The sequence below is a fragment of the Lynx canadensis genome, chromosome D2 (genome assembly GCF_007474595.2).
Source record: "Lynx canadensis isolate LIC74 chromosome D2, mLynCan4.pri.v2, whole genome shotgun sequence".
Taxonomy (NCBI): Eukaryota; Metazoa; Chordata; class Mammalia; order Carnivora; family Felidae; genus Lynx; species Lynx canadensis.
This window is the reverse complement of record NC_044313.2, coordinates 56,597,591-56,613,929: the sequence shown is the minus strand read 5'-3', so window position 1 is coordinate 56,613,929 and position 16,339 is coordinate 56,597,591. Positions and strand designations below refer to the sequence as shown.

The 16,339-nt window shown below is 58.6% G+C and overlaps 1 protein-coding gene across 1 annotated transcript in view; it reads left to right on the top strand.

The window, feature by feature from the left end:
• Positions 1–16,339, top strand: part of COL13A1 (collagen type XIII alpha 1 chain) — a 147,210-nt gene that overhangs the window by 97,874 nt on the left and 32,997 nt on the right. Inside the window, exons 18-23 of the mRNA XM_030335305.1 lie at positions 175–210; positions 9,620–9,664; positions 10,531–10,563; positions 11,292–11,318; positions 13,819–13,872; positions 14,694–14,780. Coding sequence (XP_030191165.1) covers positions 175–210; positions 9,620–9,664; positions 10,531–10,563; positions 11,292–11,318; positions 13,819–13,872; positions 14,694–14,780 — 282 coding nt within the window. The remainder of the gene's footprint in view (positions 1–174; positions 211–9,619; positions 9,665–10,530; positions 10,564–11,291; positions 11,319–13,818; positions 13,873–14,693; positions 14,781–16,339) is intronic.

Sequence of the window (16,339 nt, the reverse complement as noted above, 5' to 3'; positions counted from 1 at the left end):
CCGTGCCCAACCACGTCGCACGTGTGTTTCAGACGAAGCAGAGCTATTGATCCAGGGTTGGCTGGAAGGCGGGAGGATTCACAGTCGTTGAGAAGAGGAAGGGCACTGTGAGGGCGACAGCGTGAGCCAGAATTTGGGCAAGTCCCACTAACGGTCTTCTCTTTGTTCCCCCAGGGAGACCCAGGAATCCAGGGTTACCACGGCCGAAAGGTAAGGAGGAGCGGGAGGGGGAAGGAAGGATCTTACCTCCCGCCCCCCCCCAGTAACCCAAGTGGGTCTTCACCATGACGCATGCGGGATCAGGACTTGTGCCCATGCGTGTTTGCACACACGCTTGCCCAGTGTGAGCCTCACACTTGTGAGGTTGGCTGGACAGGAGTTTGCGTCTCCACTGAGGGGAGGAGGAGTCTCAGAGGGGCAAGACCTTAGGTGATGAGTGGCCCAGCCAGACCTCAGACTCAGGTGGGTCCCCTACCACCAACTGGGGCCCTGTATCTGTACCAAGGCAGTCAGGTTCTCACTGGCCCCCTGAGGGCCTGGTAAATGGGAACAGATTACCAGGGCCCGCCCTGGGCAGAGCTCCAGGCTGAGCATGGTGGGGAATATGGAGGTGGGGTCCCAACCCCGCTCTCTGGCAACTTGCAGTCCAGAGAGACAGAGATTCCTGTACAAATAATCCTGGTGAAGGCAGGTTGTGCTAAGCTACCATCACAAAGCACTGTGTGAATATGGGTAGTGGGGTAGAGAGATTCATCCCAGGCTGGGAGGAGTTTGGGAAGCCTTCGGGGAGAAAACAGCCTGTGAGCTCAATCTTGGTGAATGGGTGGGCGTATCGGTTGTCCGTAGCTGTGTAGCAAACCGTCCCAAACGTCCTGGTTTCAAGTGGTAATTTATTTCTCACTCTGGTTCTGTGGATCGGCCATCTGGGAGTTCTGCTGGTCTCCTCTGGGCTCGCTCGGGCCGTTGCGTTAGATGATGGGTGGAAAGGCCAGAGAGGCCAAGACGGTCTCATCCACACGTTTGGGGGTTGGTGCTGGCCGTGGTCTGGGTGTCTCTGTTCTCCCCCGTGTGGCGTTTCAGCCATCGGCAGGCTACACAGGTTTTCTTACAGCATGGCAGGCCCAGGGCAGTGTTCAAACCCGCAAATATTGAGAGCACAAGAGCTTTTCCAAAGCGGTCAAGGCATCACACTTTCTGTTATCCTATTGGTCAGAGGAAGTCACGTGGCTAAGTCACACGCATCAGTGGGGTGCTGGAGGACACACCGCCTCCACTTCTTGTGGAAGGAATAGCAAAGCATCCATGGCCGTTTTTAATCCACCACGGTGATCCTTCAACCAGCAGATCTGAAGGGACATGGCACTTTAGACAGGGAGACAAGTTGAGCAAAGGCCCAGGGGCAGTCATTACAATAACGATAATAACTTACAAATAATGTTAATAATAGTCACCACTTACTGAATGCCTACCATGTGCCCAGGCTGTCCTTCAATGTGACCTGCGTTATTTCTAATCCTAAAACCACGCTGCGAGGCTGGTACTATTCTTTTTTTCTTTTTTTTAAATGTTTATTTTTGAGAGAGAGAGAGAGCAGGGGAGGGGCAGAGAGAGAGGGAGACAGGATCTGAAACGGGCTCTGGGCTGACAGCAGCGAGCCTGACGCGGAGCTCGAACTCATGAACCGTGAGATGGTGACCTGAGCCGAAGTCGGACACTTAACCGGCTGAGCCGCCCAGGCACCCTGAGGCCGGTGCTACTCTCCTGTTTAACAAATGACACTGAGGCTTGCCCAAAGTGTCATGGCTCCTCAGGGACAGAGCAGGAACTCCAGCCCAGGCCTGGGTCCTTCCCGTGGTACCACCTGCCACAAGGAGCCTCATGTAGCCCTCTAGACCCAGCTCCAGGAGAAGGAAGGACGCAGGAAGGAGAGGGAGAACGAGAAGGGGGAGGGACTTGGGAACGGGAAAGATTGCTCTGGAGAAGCACATTCCTCACACTCTATAATCGGGCGGCTGCCATCACCGCACTGTTTTATGGGAGCTTGGGGGGGGGGCAGGGGGCCAAAATGGCAAGACCTGAGAGACCTTTAATTAGTTCTGCACAAACTGAGAAATTTGTGTTGTGTCAGGAAGTGGAAATTACAGCCTCTGCGGTTGCTTCCATCCACACACACAGGCTTACAAAATTTGCTGCCTCCTGGTTCCGTGCAGGCAGCCAGAAGTTCCCCCAGAGTCACCGCGATGCCAGCGGCGGGGAAACCGTGTGCCACGGCAGGCATCTGCATCCGCGGGCCCACTGGAAATCTGGCTCATCCAGAAAGGAGCTTGGGGGTCTATTTTTCTGAGGAGGGAATAGCCTCAGCTCAGGGCCAGGTGTCAAGGGACTCTCAAGAGGCTACAAGTGCCCATCCCACTGCCCCAGACCCACTGGGGCCGTGGGTGTCTCGAGCCAGTGACCACCATATTCAGGCAAAAGTTTGCTTCCCGTCGGAGCTCCGAGACAAGGATGCTGGTGCCCAGGGACAGGTGCCCAGGGACTTCCCATCTCTGGTTTAGCCAAAGTTCACGTGCTCCCTATTCCACCGGTCCCGACCATGGCCCGTTAGAGCTCTGTATCCCCCCCGCGTACAGATGAGAAGTTCAGAGAAGTCAGTCCTTTGCCCAAGGTTGCACGGCTACCGAAAGATCATGCTGGAATCGGAGGCCAGGTCTCATGAGTCCAAGCCCAGGGGCCAGTCTTCTGGCCCAGACACAGAAGTGAGTGTCTACTCAGAGGGTGTCGGCCTAGGCTAAGCTAGCTGTGCATGGACTGTCCTCCCTGTGCCTTCCCTGGAATGTGGAGGCTTATCCCCTGAACTCCTTCTTTGTCTATTTATCTATTCTCTTTTCCTCTCTCCTCCCCTCTGTACTTGGAAGGGGGCGTGCAGAGGAGACAGCTGGGTGCTGGTAACAGGCACCCACCCCAGCACCCAGGGAGGAGTGAGCGCTGGCGGTGGGAGCACCATACCGGGGCAGAGGCCATAGGACGGCCCCTGTGTTTCGGGTGCAAGGGGAACCCATGGGGTAACCGACAGACCCACGTCTGCTTCAATTCTCCATCCTGGCGACCTGATACACAGGCAGGGAGCCTTTCTTTCAGCATGGGTGGAACTGAACTCTTAGCAAAGATGTTTCGTGGCCTGCAGAGTTTGCTAATGATCGGTTCTGCCCACCACCGCCACCCCTGGGCGGCTGGACCAGGCCTGGCATCCCTCTCAGTGTCCAGCCAGGCCAGCAGGCAGTCTCCCTCCCTAGCTCCTTAGGATCAAAGCCCAGGGTGCCAGCAGGCCCCATGCTGCCCCCACCCCGCTCGGGACCAGCCATGCTGCCTAGACACTGTGAGTATTATCGTGTACCCATGTGGTACCGATTTGATCCAAATTTATGACCACCGATCTACTTTAAATGTGTCGTACGATGCAACGTGTGTTGAAAACATTACAATCCTGGCTCTCTCTCAAGGGGATCGACGGGTATTGTCAGACGGTATGTAGATCACAAAACCTGGTGAGAGCCTCTCTCTAAGCGTGTCGGAGCTGGTCCATCGGACCCGGCAGCAGGGGGTGCACTGGCGCGGGGCGGTCAGCGGTAAGCCTTGGGGTCTGCATGAAGGACCAGGACTGAGGCACACAGTCCCTCCCCGCAGGCTAGGGGCTGTGCGTTTTCAGACCAGGGGAGGCAGGCTGGGACGGCCCCCTGCTAGAGCAGCTTCCGACTGCGGTCACTCCATGCGGAGGCTGGGGGGCTCCCAAGGGACATCAGCTGGGCCCTAAGGTGGGATGTCTAGGGCGCTGGGGTGAGGGCGAGAGGAACAGACGCTCTCCTACCCGGTCCAAGTTGGGCCCCCGCCGTATGGCCACGCCAGCCCTTCCCACACTCCTTCAATCCTTCTCCAACAGGGTGTGATCATCCCGATCTGCCAGTCACAGCAGGGGGCCGTGTGGGTGGACACATTTCTGTAGAAGGACCGCTAGTATCATTAAGCTGCCTTAGCGGGTCTTTTCAACACGCCAGGCTGCGTACGTGGCACTTTGCATACATCGTGTTCCTGGATCCCTATAGCAACCTGTGAGGAAGGTTTTATTCTTAACCCTAACTTACAGATGAGCAAACTGAGGCCCAAAGAGGTGAGTTCCAGAAGGTCCACAGGCAGGAAGTAGTAACCCAGTTCTGTCTGACCCCCGCCTCTTTGCCATCCTTGCTCTGAATGACTTTACTACCTGGGCCTTATGGCAGGGCGGTGGGGGGCAGGGGTGGGGGGTGGCCATGATTTCCGGTAGGCCCTCCTCCCCCAGAACGAAGACGGGTGGGGGTGGGCTGATCTCCTTCCCATGAGAAAAGGCTGTGGCTGGATTCAGGCCTTTCTCCGAGCTTCCCAGGCTCTCTGCCAGCAGAACTCGGGGGCCTTGGTGCATTTCGGTCAAAGAGCCCAGGAAGTGGAGCACTTTGTCCATTGGCCTTGATTCCTCCCCCCACCCCCCGAATGATTGCCCCAAGGAGTTAGCATGGTACCAGGCCTTCAGTAAAACCAGGAGAAGGCGGCTTGTGTCAGGGCCCCACCACAGCTATGCCTGAGACCCCCCCCTCCGCACCCCTGTGGCTCTCAGAGGGCCTGAGCAACCCCAGGCTCCACAGGGCACTCACGTGCAGCCCCGGGCTCCATGCCGAGGGCAGCCGTGGCTGCAGGAGCCTTCTGGGGTGGGGACAGCACTTTCTTTCACAACCATGAAATCCCAGTGGGAACATCCAGACTGTTTCAGTTAAAGCAGATCAGGGATCCCCAACATAGGCCTCAGATCTGAGGCCTCGCGGGGACTGGGAGTCTCACCCCGCCGGCCTCCAGCCCCTAGCCTGTGCTCTCTGGGCCCTGTTTCTCCCACACTCCAAAGTCCACAGATTAATTAGAGCTGACTTTTCTTTTTGGAGCTAACTACAAAATCAACCGATCTCAAATCGAGATTACAAGCCAGCCGCCCTTCCAAAACCCTGGCCTTCAATGGGGCGCCTGACCCCGGTAATTCCCAAGATCACTTCCTGCCGGTCCTAATTACCGGAGGGCCTGGCATCCCCCTGGTTCCAGGCCTCTCCTGTCTGGAGCTGGCTAGGGCAGCGAAGAAGGAAATGAGCTGCCTTTTCCTGGAAGGGAGTCCTAGGAACCCTTTAGAGGAAAGAGAGACATTAGCCCTCCTCACCCAGCTTTCCCAGCCCGGGAAAGGGCCCTGGGCCAGGCCTGAGGCCTGAGCCGCCTGCTGGCCTCCCCCCACACACCCCCACCTCCTCCCTTCCCTGCAGCCTTCCACTCCCCACACTCAGACAGGCCTTCCTCCTCCCTGCAGAGAACAAAGAGTCTGTGTGTGGAGCTGCTCTGCCCGGGCCCTCCCGCCCTCCGGCTGCAGAGGGAGCTTCACCACGCTAGGGAGGTCCCTGCATCACCCCACACTCCTCTGGCCTGACCTGCGCTTGGCTGGGAGCTGACCTTGAAGCCCCCCACCTCCCTCCAGCCTATGTCTTCTTGCCAAGTCCCTGCCCCGCTTGTTCAACAAGCAGTAAATCACCAATTAAGAGGCTGCTCCCACGGGACAGGAGCGTGGCCATTTTGTGCTCCAAGGAGCCGGCTTTTATCCTGTCGTCTCAGTAAATGATGGGTCCCTCCACCTGGAAGTGGGGACCAGAAAAGAAACCCTACTGATGCTACAAGGCACTCCTGTACAAGGCCCCCCTGGAGAGTCAGTGGCCTCATAAAAGTCAGGGCTAGGGCAGGCCTTCAAGGTCATTGCAGGCAGCCCCTGCTGTACCCACCTGTGCTCACCCAGAGCTTTCTAAGCCACAATGACTGGAATCTACCCCTTCCCGGCCAGCAATCGGGCATTGGTTCTTGACAGCCTCTTGGGTCAAGAGCCAGCCTCCCAAGTGGTGGGATGTCCCGGCCTGGGGGTCGCTCGCCTGTTCCCACTGCAGCCTGTGCCATCCATGCTTTGTGCACCTGGGGCAAGACTTGGGGTGCCTGCCTCCGCAGCTGCAGGGTGGCCCAGCAGGGGTCTCCAGAAGCCCGCTGGGGGAGCTCCTGGGGCCCCCTGGGAAGACAAGAGAAGGCAAATATAGAGGAGTTAAATTGGGGATCTTGGACTTGGACACACTTTGAGGACTCCCTCCGCACCCGAGATGAAGACACTAGTAAGTTAGTGAATCGAAATTTAGCACAATTCCAAACTTAAACCTTTTGAAGGGGAATACTTTTAATTGGAAAGAAGGAGTTTGTAAATCTGCCCCCACAAAGACACACGGAGGGGAAAAACTGTGGGAACAAAGGTGTCGTGGTCCCCCTTTTAGCGATAGCCCCCAGAAGCTCGCTTCTCACTCCCTGCAAACAGGTGCCCTTGCCCACAGCCACCCTGAAGTCCTTGACAATGACTCACCCCTGTCTCACCTCACAGATCCAGGAATCAGTGCTTCCGAGAGTAGGGCCAGGCCAGTCCCCAGGGCAGAGGTCTGGCTGGGGTAGACCCGGCCTGATGAGAGTGGAACGAGCCTGCAGGGTGGGGTCAGCGGGGGGTGCCCCTGCTTCCTGCCCAGCAGAGGGGTGGGAGTGAGGGAGGCCTGAGAATGGGATCAAGGGAGCCTGGGTCGCCTGCAGAATTAAAAGACTTGACCCAGAGGGGAGGGAAGGGGCAAAGGTCAGCCACGCTAACGAGGAGGGCTGCCTCCTTAGGCTCCAAGGGGCCCAGATTTCCCTGGAGTGGATGGTTTTGTCCTTTCATACGAGCTGGCACGGGCTGAAGACAACCCCAATTAGCCAGAAACCTTCACTCGCTGGTGTCACTGCTTCTGCTGAGGCTGGAGACAGAAGCCCAGAGGCGGGGTTTGGGCAGACCCGCCACCCCCCTTCTTGAAGCATCAGCAGGTGTCCCCCCGCCCCCGGGTAGGAGGGAAGGAAAGCAGAGACCCACTGAGACCCCTCCTAGACCAGCATTTTCCCCCCACAGCTAAACTCCCACCCCCACAGCCTCGTTCTGGAGATGCCAACAGACCCAGCGGCCCCTCCCCAGCTCTGACCTCTCGCCCCACTCAAGGCCTCACCTAGGCAGGGCTGGGGGTGATTGGAGAAAGCGGGTGGGGCAGGGGTGGGTGGGAGATCTCCAGTCTAACTCACGTTGCAGGTGAGGATCCTGGACCCAGAGAGGGAAGGTGGCTTACCCAGGGTCACACAGCCTTTCCTGACTCCCAGCCGGTTTCCCCAGATCGGGGTGGGAAGAGGCTGGCGGGGGCATTGAGGAAAGGCCGAGGGAAGGACAAGGGAAGAAGGGCTGAATAGTCAGGGACACCCAAGCCGATCTCCCACCTGTGCCTCCCCGCACCTGGTGTCTTAGGGCCAGTTGGAATGTTAGCAGGAGATCCTGGTTCTTTGAAGGAAAGGATGACAGGGGCCCTCAGCTGGCGCTACCGCGGGGAACGGGCTCTGACACCATCATGGTCACAAGCGCCAGTTTTCTGATGAGGTCCTGTGGCACCCTCTGCTGGCCACAGAGCAGACCTGTGCTGGCAGGTGGGGCCCTACCCAGCTCTTCCCTCTGGGCCATGCCTGTGGTCAAAGACCCAGCCCCCCAGTGAGCTACCCAATGAGCCCCACGATGAGTTGACCCACTCACCCCTATGAGGCACAGACCTGAGGGGCCTCCAGCAGAGAGGGACTTTAAAATCAGCCCATCTGATGCTTGGGGTCGGCTTAGAGAAATGGGTACCTGGGCTTTGGCAGACAAAAGACCTGTGTTCCAACCCCTGCTCTGCACGACCTTGGCGATCATACCTGGCCTCTCTCTCTGAGTCAGTTTGCTCACCTGGGAAACAGGAATAGCATCAATTCCCACGTCGGAGAAGAGTCTTGGAGATTGAATACAGGGACGCTGGAAAGCACTTAGCCCCATGCCAGACACAAGGCAGGCACAGTAAATGGCCCGGAAGAGGGATTTCCCGGAACTCGGTGGCTGGGGCAGACCTGGGGCGCTGACCCATCTGCTGTGTTCACTTCCCGAGTACAGCTCCGCTGACCTTGCCTGTGGCTCAGGGGTCCTGGTGGGCCAGGGTGAGGAAGGGCTCCCGCGTTTGGAGCTAAAGATTCCGGGCCTGTTGCAGAATACAGAGACTTAGGCCAAAGAGGATGGAGGTGAACCATCCCAGGCAGACACTGGCCGTGCGTGCAAATTACAGATGCACAGTGGTCCCTGCCACGCTGAAGAGCCAGCGCTGGGTTATGGCGCATAGCAAAAGCCTTCACAGAGGACGTGGTATGTGACCAGCTCCCCCACCCCCCACCCCCGCCGGCTGCTTTGAAGTGGGGAGAGTTATTGTCCAGCCTGTGCACTGGGGAGCTTAGCCGGAGGCCCGGTCATGCAGGACAGAGGTTGGAAGACGTTCTAGCTTTGGCGAGCAGAAGGGTGGGCAGGACTTCCCAGAAGATAGCAGAGACGGGGTGAGGGCAACGGAAAAGACGGGGGCCGGGTGGGGCCAGGTCACCCCTCGCCCGGAAGCCTGTGTGGGAACTGCAGCCTGGCCCGAAGGCCACAGCTCTTGAGACCCGAGTGGGGAGGCTGGGCCGGGACAGGGTCTGTCAGGGCCCCGCGTTGCCCTCCAAAGCCTTCAGATGTGCTCAGAGGCGAGCAGCTGCCGCAGGCTCGTGGCTGTCACCTGTCACTGCTCGGCATTCAGAGCCCTGGCCGGGGCTTCATCTCGGGTTCAGCTCATGGCGACAGGAGCTGCCTTCCTTTCTCTCCTGAGCACCCCCACCCCCGACTTCACTGACCCAGTAGGTGAGTCTTGACTCATCGTCTCCGCTTGACCTCCATTTGTCGCTGGCTGTCATCTCCAGCCCCATCTACCTCCTGTCCTTCCTGAGCTCACAGCCCGGCCCCACAGGTGTGGCATTTTCACGGGGAAGGTCAAAGAAGCTGAGGAGAAAGACGGGACGCTGCTGAGATAGTAGAGCAAACCCCACAGTGTCCTGAAGCCACAGCCCCCTCGGGGCCTCTGGATGGGTTCCAGGCGCAGCCCTGCCCCCACCCACAGTCCCCGCCCCCCAAACCAAGGCCCACCCTCCGCCATGCCCTCTGGAGGAGTTAGACCCCAGGAGGCCGGGAGGAAGTGGCCAGAAAATAGGACCAGAAGGGCCAGGGGGGACCTGGAGGGAGGGGACACCGGTGATGGCCAAGCAACCCCTTCCACCCATGGCCCTGCTGCACTGAGCTCCGAGCCAGCGGGGCCCCTGGCTGGTGGCAGATCTTGAATAGCTCCCCCCGCAGCCCCCTCAGGACTCAGACTCGGCTGGTGAGCCCCGTCTCGCTGGGAGCCTTTCCTGCACCGTGATCTGCGCTCTGGGACTTGGGCCCTTCCGTGAGCTCACGTGGCCTGTGGTGGCCGCCGGTGGTGGCAGGTCCTCCAAGCTCAGCGTGAGCTGCACGGCCGTCCCGGGCTTCCAGACCAACCAGGATGGACGCCTCGTTGACATCCTTGCAGGCCATGCTTCAAGGGCCCGGGGCCTCAGGCGAGTCAGGCCCTCTCCTCAGCGTTTCTTCTGTTTCTTCCTTCAGGGAGAACGAGGCATGCCAGGGATGCCGGGCAAACACGGAGCCAAGGTACGTGCCCCTCACCCCATCCCAGGCAGCCCCTGCCTGAGCCCCAGCTCTCTCTCCCAAGCCCTGGGACACCTCGGAGGCCCCACTCCTCCTGCCCATGTGCCGCTGTGAAGACGTGAAGGCGGGTACATATCTCCCCAGCCCTCTCCCCTTGCTGTGCCAGCCTGTTCTTCCCGTGAGCCGACACTCACCAGTGCCCTGATGTGGCCAGGCCGCCTCCTGGGCATCTCTGGGTCGTTACAAAGCTTCCCGGGTCACCCCAGCCCTGGCTGCAGTCCCACGCGGGGGGTAGGGACTCCCTGAAACTCATCTCCACTTGGGATTTACTGAGGGGTGCCTTTGGCAGCCTGTTTACCTCCAAGTGGTTGGTCCTGGGCTGATGTGGAAATGGGGTTCGCTCCCAGTTGCTCCCCAGTCCATGAGGGCACAGGCCCAGAGAGCTCTCTGTGAGAAGAACCCCACTTGCAGGCTCAGGGGTCAAATCAGCCACGTCCCATTCTCCCCTGCCGCGCGGCTCTCCCTTCCACCCTCCTTCCTTCCCATCTCCTCTTCCTCCTCCTTTCCTGTCCCACGGAAGCCCTCCCCACATTGCAGCCCAGAGAGACCCCCATCTGGGCCCCCCTGGGCCCCCTGAGCAGGCGGCTGGGAAGCCTGGGGAGCTCACCGGCACAGAGCCTCCTCCTTCCTCGGGGCCTGCTCTCCCTGTGCCACACTCAGCCACCCACCCCTGCTGAGGGTCTGGACAGCGGGCAGAAGCCAGTGGTCTGGCTCCACACCCCCCTCAAGGGGAGGCCGGGAGGCGGGCCGCTCCCTCCGTGCCTGTCCCAACTGCGGAAAGTCACCACGCCTTCTCTTCTCTCTGCCAGGGGGCTCCCGGAATCACCGTGGCGGGGATGAAGGTCGGTGGAACGTTGTCGCTCAACACACGAGGGGCAGGATGGGGGGAAAGGGGAGAGGAAGACAGAATCGGGCCTTCAGGGACTCAGTGGGGTGGCCGCTGGACCAAGGAGGGGGCAGACAGGATTCAGAAACACTTCTCTTAAGGCCACATTTAGGCCCTTATGCACAACTTGAGCAAGAGAGGCTTAACTAAGCCTTGCAAAGTAAGTAGCGAAGGTTTACCAGCCTCAACTAAAGGTCTCACCCCCCTGCCGGCGTGCAAGGGAACCCAGCGCTTTCCTTCGTCCCTCAGAATTCAGCAGCTGTGTGCTTGCCAAGCTTCAGAGCAGGGAACAGGAGACCTTCTCCCGAACCCCACCCGAGCCGCCCGTTGGGTTGGTAGGCAGATGGTTGCGGACCCCCGAAGCACAAGTGTGGATCTCCCGGCAGGTCCACTCACAGGGGGCACCTTGTCCAAAGCCAACGCCCGTTCCTTCCCCTCCCTCCACCTGGGGTGCCTCGCTGGCATTCACATTGCCACATCCCCACCGAGGGGAAGGGTACGGAATCGTCCGGGAGGCCTCCTTTGGCCTGGGACCTGAGGCCTAGGCAGAGGAAAGCCGTGGGCTGGCCAGATGCTTCACCTACCCCATGAGTACCTTTGCTTAATGGCTCCTACACTAGCTTGCTCGCTCTCTCTCTCTCTCCCTCATCTCTTTACCTGAGTCTTCTTTTTTTTTCCACACAGGGTGAGCCGGGGACCCCAGGAGCCAAGGTACTGATACAGAGGGAATGTTCTGGGCTGCACGGAGCATCAAGCATGGGGTGGAGGTGACAGTGGCTGCTGTTGTTATGCTCCTGGTCCCCCTGAGGCTGACCCGGAGCTGGGGACCTGGCTGAGTGGAGGACGGCCCCCCCAGGAGGGGCCTGCTGGGCAGGATTGCCTCCCACTCCCTGCATTCTGGTCTGGGAAGCTCGGATAGCTTGCCTACACACCAGCTCCAGCAGGCAGTAACTATTGTCCCCTGTGCCTGCAGGGCTCTGTCTCTCTTGTCTGGGACTGTAAGAGACGTAACATGAAAAAAGCTTCCATGGTCAGATATGTTTGGGAAATACAGATGTAAAAAATAGTTCACAGGTTGCTTTACTGCAGGCCTTCTCAGAACCTTTAAGATGCCGTATGTGTGTTGGGAAGCTCTAAAACTGTAATTTCTGGTGCATTTTCCAAACTTTCTTTTGACTAGATCATCCTTTTTTTTAAGAGGAACATCTTATGGGACTGGTATTCTGGAAACACTGGTTTATGATCACTGTCCACCGTACCCCTCACCACCCCCATCCTCTTATCAGTGACTTTCTCTTCTTACCCCAAAGGGAGACCCAGGAGCAGCAGGGAAGCCAGGGCCCCCAGGTTTGCCGGGGAAGAGGGGGCAGAGGGTAGGATATTGTGTCTTTGAGTGTGTGTCCCCTTCATCCTGGCCTCTGCTGGTCTCCCACTCCCTGCCCCACCCCCATGGCTGGTGTGCTGCCTGCGGTGTGCTGGGGGGGGTGCATGTGTCCCCAGAAAGAGGGAGTGCCGGGATGGCCCGGCAAAGCTTCAGAAATCCTGCACTCGGGAGCACACCCTCCCTCCTTGAAAGTGTTGGTGACCCAGGAGGAAAGACCAGCAGAAGGAAGGCCTTCCCCCTCCCCTCCATCCCCCAGGACCTCGTGGGGCAGCACCTGTATCATTTCCCTTCAGACTCGGCCTGTGGCAGGGCAGACCCCAGTTAAGGCACATCCCAGGCACGGCCCAGGCAAAGCAGGGCCTGCTGGGGCCCCAGGACTCCCTTCCCTCCCAGCACGTGGGCCCTTACCCTGCATTCCTCTCCTCCCTGGAGCAGCTTCAGGCTATTTTGTCACTCAGCTTGTATGCGCCGTCAGGTGGCAAGGGGAGGCCACCTGAAGACTTGGTGCAGCACCTTCTGTGGCTCCAGTGGCAAAAATCATCGAGACATCTGGCGAATTATGACCCCCGGGGCCCTCAGTGTGTATTATTACCTAGGAGAACCAGCAGCCACGGGGCCGTGGAGAACGCGCCCTCTAGCGTTGGCCTGCAGGGGTTCTTTTGGGGGTGCTCTCCCCGTAGGAGACACTCTGTGGGCTCAAAGTGCCGTCTCCATGGTGTAGAAGGTGGAGCTTCGGCGGACGCGGGGGCCCGACCTGGCTCTGTCACTGAGGCCGCGAGGGGTCCCGCATAGCCACGGTGCCGCTTCACCTGCGCAGCGAGAGCAGGGTCCTGTGACGCGTGTCATGGGAAGAGTTCTTCGTGGCAGAAGAAGATGCTTAGCGAGGGGTGTTAGTCTGCTAGAGCCGCCCTGACAAAGGACCACAGACTATGTGGCTCAAACCACAGAAAGTCACTGTCCCGCAGTGCTGCAGCCCGGAAGTCTGAGATCGAGGAGTCAGCAGGGCTTGCTTACTGCTTCTGCGGGTCGTGAAGGAGGGTCTGCTCTGTCCCTCCCTCCTTTCTGTTGGTTTGCCGGCAGCCTTGGTGTTCCCTGGCGTGGAGAATTATCACCCCGGTCTCTGCCTTATCCTGACATGGTGTTCTTCCTGTATGCATGTCCGTGTCCAAACTTCCCCTCTTGCAAGGACACCAGTCGTACGGATTAGGGGCCCCACCTCACTCCAGTATGACTCTCCTAGCTTGGCTAATTGCATCTCTGATGGCACTATTTCCCAAGAGGGTCACGTTCTGAGATACTGGCAGTTGGAACGTCAACATACGAATTGGGGGAGGACGCGAGTCAACCCATAACAGGAAGCAAACTTCTCAAAATATGGTTAGATGGTTTTTGTCTTCCCTGGAGGCAGGGAGGAGGGAGACAGAGACCAGGGAGCTCTGAATGCTGGACGTTTTAAAAAATGAAAAGAGCAGAGTACTTAAAAGAGCTTCCCCGACTACCGGCCTTCTAAACCGTTCACCTGTCCCCAGGAGACCCCAAAAGGGGCTAAGTGCTCTTGGTCCCTGTCGCTTCGTGAATGATGAGGGCCCACCCGTATGGGAACAGGAGACCAGGGAGGCAGGCCGTCACCAGTATGAAGTGGCCCAAGGGAAGAGTCAGGTGCAGATGGGGGTCTGGCAGGAAATGGAGTCTTTCAGGAAATGGCCCACAGAGGGGGAGGGAAGCAGGACAGAGAAAGCCTCAGCTCCATGCTGGTGGGGCCGGTGCCTTCCCGGTTGTCCTGGAGAAGCAGGTCCTAACCCTGCACTGTCTGCATTTCCTCCACAGGGCGAAAAGGGGGCTGCAGGCTCCCCCGGGCTGCTCGGCCTCCTGGGGCAGAAGGTGGGTGTTGGCAAGCTCTGAATGGTGGGCTCCGTGTAAAGGCCTTGGTGTTCATCCGCACCTGACCACTCACACGGGCCCCGGCACGGGAGGTGTCCCTCCCAGATTGGGGGAAAGCAGCTGCAACGCAGCTAGCTTATTGTGTGGGGTACCACGTGGGAGGCCCTGATTGGTAAAACAAAACAAAACAAAACAAAAAACCACCTATATTCAAAGACCAGTAGCTATGACCTGGTCAGATCTCTTTGCACCAGCTCTGAAAATGCGCCCCCTAGTACATGAGATCCATCAGACGGTCCATTTAAAACAAAACAAAAGACTTGAGGTCAAATACGTTTGGGGAGAGCTGCATAACACAGGCCCCTTGGGATGGCACGGGGCACCCTAGCCCGTCAGGGCCTCAGAGCACCCTGCAGGGAAGGAGCCTGCCCTGCTCCATTTCACTCTGCCTTTCCTGACATCCTTTGGCCACCAGACTCCTTTTTTCACATGCCAAATATTCCCCACACGCTGAAGGAAGTGTCCATGGACACAGCCTGAGAAAGAGTCTAGACCCAAGTCACGATGGGTCTCCTGTTGTAGCTCCCTACCTGTTCCCCTGCTGTAGCTGGCTCCATCGTCTGCTCACATCCCACGGCCCATAAGACCAAGCCAGGCTTCTGAGGGCCTCTGGGCCCGGCCTGGACCGAGGGGTGGTCTGCTATCTCCACCCCGTGGAACCATGAGGGGGGAAAAGACAGGGATCGGCCACCTCCTTCCAGAGCTAGACGGACCCAGTGATGGTTAACTTACCTCCCATCCTCCCACCCTTCCACCCCCAGGGAGAAAAAGGCGACGCTGGCAACTCCTTTGGAGGGGGCAGAGGGGAGCCCGGCCCCCCAGGGCTACCTGGGCCCCCAGGCCCAAAGGTGAGTTTCCCTGTGGGATCAGCACTCAAGGGGGATGCTGTCTGTGGCCTTTATCTTCAGCCCATTCTTGGGGACCCTGTCCTGGACACCTTGCCCTCTCTCATGCTCCAGATGTGTTGGTTTTCCAGTGGATTCTACAAAGGCAATTTGGACCGAGGGCCTGATTCTAAGTGGTGACTGTTTGACCATGCAAGGGAAACAGTCAAGAGGGTGGGTAGATGGTCCCATTGATCCAAATGGCTATGATATAACTGAGTCAGGAACCGATGGCTACAGAACCTTTAGGACAGACAGAAAGGCCCCTCACCCAGGCTCAGAATAAGTCAAGATCAGGGATCAGCTGGGCTCCACCACCGGGTGCTGGCACACGGGGTGGGGGGAAGGGGCTGGGGAGCAGCAGTGGGGTCATCTGCAAATGGGACAGCCCTCACCTTCCTTGCACTGGGTGGAAACGCAACGGTAAGATTTGGGTTTCCCAAAGCAGGTGCCTTTTGTGCTACTTGGTTTATGCCAGTAGCATAGGGACATGGGGACGTTCTTTCTCTTGGCCTGTAAGGAAAGGACTCGTGACACGGTTTCAGACAACACACACGTTCATCCCACCAACGTTTGTCAAGGGGTGGCTGTGAGCAGGGCCCCGCCTGGGCTGCAAGGCTGCAGAGAATCTGCCCTCCACTTGCTCACAGTCTAGCAGGAGAAACAAACCCACAATTCACACGGATATAGTGTAGGGGCTGGGGGCAGAAGGAAGCCCACAGACAGGTGAGATGAAGTGGCAGAAAGGGTCTCGGGCCCACCCCCACATGCCCACCTGACTGTGGCTCGTGCCCTGTCATGATCACCAGCTTTGCCAAAGGTGGCCCTGCCACCTGGGCTCTGGGATCCCCGGGGCTGGAGTCTGTCCCAATCTGTCCCACCGACCCCTCAAGGAGTGGATACCTGGCATGTCTTGGGTCTTGACCTGGGGTTAAGGATGGCTGGGGACTATTGTCCCTGCATCCTGGGACAAAAAGGAGGAAAGATAGAAGGCTGCTCCCAAACCTATGTCCTCCTTCCAAGTCCAGGCAAAATGCTGACTAGGGGAAGTATGTCCAGTGGGCCTCCTCCCATCTCTCTCTGCACCTCCCCTCCTAGGCCTCCTGGCGCCCCTCCCTACATGCCCTGGGCCTTCTCGGTCCCCTCTGCCTCCCAGGCAGGACCTGATGAGTTGTGCCTTTCCAAGTGTCCCGGGTTCCAAAGTGACCTGCCCCCCTGCAGCCAGGGGCGGCCAGCAGTCCACACCTGGGGGCTGCCACAGAACTGGCCTGTGTGTGCTAATGAAGAAATGAGGAGGGCCCGGCAGGGTGGTATGGACCCCAGAAAGCCGTGCTGAACTCGGAGGAGGAAGGGAGTAGGCAGGGAAGCCTGCCAGGAGGAGGTGAGACCCAGGCTGGCTGGGTGGGAGTCAGGTAAGTAGAAGGAGGTGAGTTAGCAGAAGCCAGTGCAGACACTGACGGAGATCCGAAGACACTCAACACCCAGAACGTCAACAGCAAGGCCCTCGTGTGGCCCCTTAGGCA